At 38.9% G+C, this 6,856-nt stretch overlaps 1 protein-coding gene across 1 annotated transcript; it reads right to left on the reverse strand.

Annotated features, from left to right (window-relative positions):
* Positions 1-6,037: 6,037 nt before the first annotated feature.
* LOC108621942 (histidine-rich glycoprotein) lies at positions 6,038-6,856 on the reverse strand. Its single transcript, XM_018019554.1, has one exon. The coding sequence runs from the start codon at positions 6,854-6,856 to the stop codon at positions 6,038-6,040; it is 819 nt and encodes a 272-aa protein (XP_017875043.1).

The raw sequence follows: 6,856 nt of genomic DNA on the forward strand, positions 1-6,856 counted from the left end.
CGCTTTGTGGAGTGGCTGTCGTCGGCATGACACGAACAACGGGAAAAATTATCCGCGTCTCGTCGCGCGAACGAGCCACTCGTACTCGGAGCAATTTCGCGGTCCGGCCTCGCGGGTGCAGGTCGCAATTTTTCATTGCGCCTTGGTTTGCTTGTTTCAGTGATATCCCAGCGTACGCGCGGCATGCATGCGATTTATCGGTTTCCCTTGCGGTTACATATTAGCTACACGAACACCCAAATCTCTCTCTCTCCTGTTTAATTTAATTCGTTTTTCGTTCTTCTTCAACTGCTCGTTTTTGACGGCTGTTAGCTCAATTAACGGCTCCAAAATTGTAAAATATCTTCGCGGTAATTTGACGGATGATGGAGTTCTCGAGAATTTAATAGCAAAGTGGTGCAGACTCTATATAGCAACTGAAATTTAAACCTTGGTTTTTTCTTTTACCAAGGATTCACGCTTTTTTTATGTTCCTCATACAATTATTCTACAATTAGTCAAAATCATATAATTAAACATAAAATACATCGTAAGTATTTTTAATAAATTCTTCTTCAGACGAAATAATTAAATTTTCCATTTAATAATTTTAAGCATTCTTAATGTTTTTGTGCGATAAACGTTTACTTGTATAAATAAATCGTTGATTCGGACCTCGTGTTCCTAAAAAATAATTTAATTTCGAATGAAAACGTTGAGGAAAAACTTTCGCGGCGCATAAAGCAACGCGGTAATAACTGAAAACTAACTGAACGATGGAAATCAAGCGAAACTCCGTGGGGGATAATCCTCCTCCGGTTCGGAGGGAAATGTTTCCGCGTTAACTAACGTTTTATAAATTGAGCGAGAAAGTTGTACCGACGCGTTCCCAATTTAATATGAATGCATTGCCGACAGTCGTGCGCCTACACGGATAACCCGTGAAAATAAAATGAAATTCATTTTTACATTTACCGCTTGTATCTTGTTTACGATTTTATTAGAACTAAATTCATGTGCGAATTTAACTCACGCCGGCAGTTACTGTCAATTAACTTGAAACTGCATTAAAATAGCTGTAATTCCTATTAGACAGAATTTTATCATTGTTACCTTCCAACGAAATTCGCGCGAGTTTATTTAGCCCGCTCTCGAAAATCGATTCAATTTAACCTCTTTTAGTCGAGCCGTCCACGAATGCGCTACCGGAAACTCGATAAGAAAATACGAGCGACGGTCGAACGACTGAAATTAAATGTACCAATTTCGCAATAGTAACGTCTTCGTCGAGGGGAAAAGATAAATTACCGATGTACCGTTGATCAATTGCACGTACCCGCTAGTTTTGTTGAGTGAAAAAGAATGCCTTTAATAGAACGCGATCGAATTTACTCCAAGAAGCACACTTTCTCTAGCTTCCTGTTCGCAAAAAAAGTAACAAAGCGACAGGTCGTAATTCCGGTCGCTGATAGAAACTGACAATGGTCCATGTGCTGGTTTCATGAATTCGAACAATGCTACGGAAAGTTTTTGTTTCCTAAATGTTAATTATAATTGTGTTTAGTCTAATCTTCCAAGTGAAACGATCTATGAAAATTACTATATTTGAAATAATTTTTGTGAATGAATTTTGGTTTAAAAGATATTTAGAAGTAGTTTCAGAGATAAATTAATTATTAACGTAAAGTATATGGCGTACTCCTTAGGGATAGTCGATCCATCGACGTTGTCAGTGCAGACGACAGACACGTTGAATTAGTAATCTAACCGAAGCCTTCAACAGTCTGACTTATTAATTCTTCGGATGAAGTCGCCGTCGATTTAATTCGCAGAGGGACTTCGAGAAGGAACGTGCAAGCGTTGCCTTACCGGATAACTGGTTTTGTTTTAATGCAATTGAGTCGCGAACGAACCTGCTAATACAATTTACACCGTGGTACGTCGAGTACGGGACAACTGAGGGGTTACTTGGCATGCGAGCTGAGGACAATACGAAACGTTTAAATTAAAGGGAACATACAAATTCCAACTGAGTACGAAATTCTTTAACTTATTTCCGAATAACCTTGTAAACGAGTAAAAGTAGTTAAAACTCAGCTTCATTAACTATTAAAAGCTGCAATGTGTGCTGTGCATCGAAAATAGGTATTTCGCAAAAAGTAAGGAATTTAATTACCTAACAGTGAGAAATAATTCAAAGATTAATGAACGCGTATAGCAGAATACTTAACAACCGTACCAACTGTGGATCCTTTGATAAAGTGTTTAGCATGTTGAGTCGGTGAAATAATAATCGGGCTACATTTAGTTATGGTCTTCTCTCTACTCCCGGAGTAGAAATTGCAGGATAAGACCGCGGAAGAAAGCTTTTGACGATATAAGCCGGAGGGATTAAGTGCTTTGACTAAGCTTCACGTAACCTCCTCGCGCGTATCCTTGCTATTTGTATACTATTTCAAAAGACTGAACAAAGTGGATAATGCGTGCTGTGCAAGATAAACAAAAGAAGACTGCTTCTAAAACAGCGTGGCTAATTAATGGTGGTATCAAGGTGTGCTTGTTTTATTTGAATTTTAATTATAATCTTTATGTGTAAATTGTTTAAACTTTTAAATACGGATTTAAATACCCAGTGTAGATGCTTTCGGTGGTTATAATATGGTGATAATAAATTACGCTCACACGTGAGTAGATATGCTTAACTTTGATGTTGCCAGCAGCTTTCAACAATAAAGCTCCTCAAATGGGTTACATATACATGATGTATGATGACCTAAGGTTTAAGGGGGTGGTTTTGCGATATCTATGCTATATAAAATTAGCCAAAAGTATAAGTTTACGAGGAATACACTTTTCGTCCTTATATGCAAATATTTTTCGGTTGTCAGTTCGGTTTACCTCTTCGGAAAGAGGAAAGTCACATCTGGAGCGATCTGGTCATTATGTAATCAGTTGTCAGTCAATGTAATTAGCGTTGTAATATGAATGAAAGGTCGTAGTTACAATGCCTCTGTTCATAAGCGATTTTATATCCAAAACAGATTGTTTTGTTTGAAATAACGACCAAACTGCGCCAAATTTGACTTTTCTCTTTTTGAAGAAATACCTGATGATCGAAAAATATTCTCATATCAAGGACGAAAAATGTATTCCCATAAATTCATATTCTGTACTATTTTTGCTTGTTTATCGATAAAACAGAGCAAAAAACGTCAAAATTTTAACAACAGATGTCAGAAAAGTCATGTGGCTACCCTAGCCCCAGCACGCTCATATTTTTTCCCTGGAGGCTCGCTTCCCCTCTTTTTCGCCCGTATTTCGATCCCCACTATTATTCCCCTCATGCGTGCTCATGCGCGTTCACGAAGCTCTCCGCAGCGCTACCGTGAAAATCACTGCATACCCCCACCAACTATTGGTCCCCACCATGGTCGCGTCGTCCCCACTTTTCGGCCGAGGGAAAAAATATGAGCGCACTGCCTAGCCCTTAAGGCTTAAGACATCGCACGTCTTTATGAAGAGTACATATCGCGATGACTTTAAGCATTTCACGAACTGTAAGGGTTAAGACATTCACTATACTGATCCAAGAACAGAAGACATTCATTACACATTCTTATTGTAATTTTGACCAAGCAATTTACTATGGAAAATCTGCTTAGACGACATCATGTTGTATTACTTTCGTCCATCCGGGTTGATTTAGCTCGTTTAAATTCGCGGCGAACTGGAATGTTTTCCGGGCGCGTCGCAATGAGAAAAACGCTTTATTGCATTACGCCGAAACAATTTCCCTGGACGTATCGCGCATGTGACGCGTTCGCATAAATAGCGAAATTGTTCGGATTACCGGGCGGGTCCCGATCGTTCCTGTTTGATTAAAATCCCGAGGACAGGAACTGGGCGCGTGTTTTTTTTTTCTACCGATTACTCGTTTCAATTTCGCACGGAACACGTTGTTTTTCGTTCTTGTTATGTTCCCGTAGATGTTCCAACGGCAAACGCGAATACGTGTTTTGCGTTGTATTACACCATCGTGTTCCGTCGTATAAACAAACTTTGCCGAAGGTACGGGATTATGCGGGGCAAACTGGTAAATAGAAAGAACGCAATGGAAACGCGTCTGCAAACAGTGATACTGTTATCCATTTCATATACAAACACGAACAATGTTAAACATTACGATTTATTATGAAAAAAAATACTTTCCTATTAATATTAGGTCTACCGGAAAGTTCTGTCCGTTTTTGGAATAAACCAAAATACAAATTTTTCTTACCATCAATAAACTTTATTAAATAATATAATTGCCATTATTATTAATGATTTCTTGCCAGCGCGAGGGCAATTTGTATATCCCATTTTTCAAAAATGTTTTATCTTTTCATGCGAAAAATTCAACTAGTGCTTGTTTCATATCTTCTTCATTTTTCAATTTTTTTCCCTTCAAAAAATTTTTTCAACCATCTTCTGCATGTCCTATCAGAAACTGTACCTTCACCAAACACTTTCAATAAAATTTTACATGTTTCTGTAGCATTTCTTCCTTGTTGAAATTCGTATAAAATACAGTGGCGTAAATGAACCTTATCAGTAGCCATGGGTACACTATGGCTTCACACATAAGACTAACGTGAATCAACTTTGTTTTAGTTAATTTGCTACGTCAGTATGTATACATTAAGTGTTAAAAATAGAGAGGCACACATGCGCTTAATAAACATGTGCTTACGTGTCGAAATTTGTTGTGAAAGAAACGGACAGAACTTTCCGGTAGACCTAATATAAACAGACTGACAATCAGTCTCTCTATAACATAATATGTGCTGTACGAAAAATACGAGAATTATTACACGAACAGAGCAAATCGATATTTCTCAATACACACATTCTCTGGTGTGAACTCATAGTGATAAACAAGTAAGAGAAACGTCGGAATAGGCAGTAATAATTGACTAATACAATCGCGTTAGCCGGGCAGAGCATGTTGTTACTTATCCAGAAATTCAATCATATTGAGTCGCGATCACTGCGTCGTGCATTAATATTCGAATATGAATTGAATCGGTAACACGTCCGATTAAACTTGATCTGTCACTGCCACATTAGCGATCTCCCGGCGTCATGATTAAAATCATTTATGTATGCGCCTTAACGTACTGTTCACTTTGTAACATAGAGATACTACGTGTACAGAATGCAATCTGCATAATCGGCCACTGCGGTTTAACAGAAACATGATCTCTCTAGTCTTTGCTCTAATACAAATCGCATTTGAAATTGTTTGATATAAGAATAATGATTGCAAAGCTATAATATAAAATGTAAACCAGTGACATTATATTATTATTGTAATTGATTACATTATCGATTGCAGTTGTTTCATTTGGTTCAGCGATGAAAATTTCATTGAAAACTAAATGGCACGAAACGCGTCGCTTTTCACATTTAATTAATGACTACTAATTGGTTTATTTCTATTTTATGAGACAAACATGAGCAGCAAAAGTTATTTGCAGCTGGAAGAAGGAAAAACGGGAAGAGAGCAAAACGCTGGCACATGTCACGTCGATGTTTTTCCTCGCGCTGTTTCCAAGCGTATATTTGCATAATGTATTTATATAATATACCGACAGAGGATCTAAATACATTGCCCCCTACGATTAATTCACCGTTATTTTACAAAAACTTCAGATTGGCGGCTGTGAAATCTTTGATGTTGTGAAGCCTTAAAATTGCAATTCGTGGGACATTATATAAAGCAGGAAGTAAGAAGAAACAAGAAACCAGTATTAACGTGTAGTCAATAAAAATTGTCAGCTAACATTATTTATTGATCCTATTAAAAAGCATTGAAAACGTAGTTTATTATTTGTTACAAGAGCGCATTCATTCAATGATTTTTCAGTCAGCGAATGAAAAATTCGTAGAATCATGGAATAATCAATTATTGTATATGACTATACTTATTGAGTTACCCTGTACAAAAATTGTTATATACAAAATAGAGCTAAACGGATTTATAACAAAACAGTTGGAAACGAAAGAAAAAACTGGGTCAGCCCTTGTGGCCCTTCTTATACCCAAACTTTTTTCCATGATGTTGGTCACCCTTCTTTCCATAAGAATCATGATGACTGTAATGCTCATCGTGCCCGTGCTTCCCGTGGTGTCCTTTATGCTCCTCGTCTAGGTGACCCTTGTCGTGGTGGCCTTTCTTCCCATGATGATCTTCGTGGTATCCGGAATGCTTGTGGCCACCTTTTTTGTGCTCTCCTTCTTTCTTCTCATGGTGCCCGTGGAAGTCGCCGTGCTTCTTATGGTGTCCACCTTTGTGGTAGTCATCGTAGAACTTGTGCTCCTTGTGATATTCGTCCTTATGGAATTTGTTGTGATACCCTTTGGTCTTGTGTCCCTTTTTGTGACCCTTCTTTTCACCGAACTTGCCACCCTTGTGTCCCTTCTCGCCCTCTTCATGCTCCCCGTACTTTTCGTGCTCGTCATGATGTCCCTTCTTGTGGCCGCCGTGTTCCTCGTGATGACCAGAATGATGTTTCTTGTCGTGTTCACCTTTGTCGCTCTTGTCGTGATGATGGTGACTCTTGTACCCCTTGTCACCCTCGTCGCCGTGCTCCTCGTGATGGTCTGAATGATGACTCTGTCCTCCACCGGACTCGTGCCGATGACCTTTGTGACCCGAGGCAGCAGCTACCAGGTCGCGTGATTCTTCAACTTTTGAATCAGGAATCGAAGTAACTGGAATCGCGGCTTCTGAAGTTTGCGCGTCGCGACGATTGCGAATGGCGCTCAGTTCTCGAGCGAAACATGTCTGCTGGAGCAATAGTAAAAGAGCGATCGGGAACGCAAAACGCAGCAT

The sequence above is a fragment of the Ceratina calcarata genome, unplaced genomic scaffold (assembly GCF_001652005.2).
Source record: "Ceratina calcarata isolate Rehan_Ccalc_2016 unplaced genomic scaffold, ASM165200v1 scaffold189, whole genome shotgun sequence".
NCBI classification, from domain to species: Eukaryota; Metazoa; Arthropoda; class Insecta; order Hymenoptera; family Apidae; genus Ceratina; species Ceratina calcarata.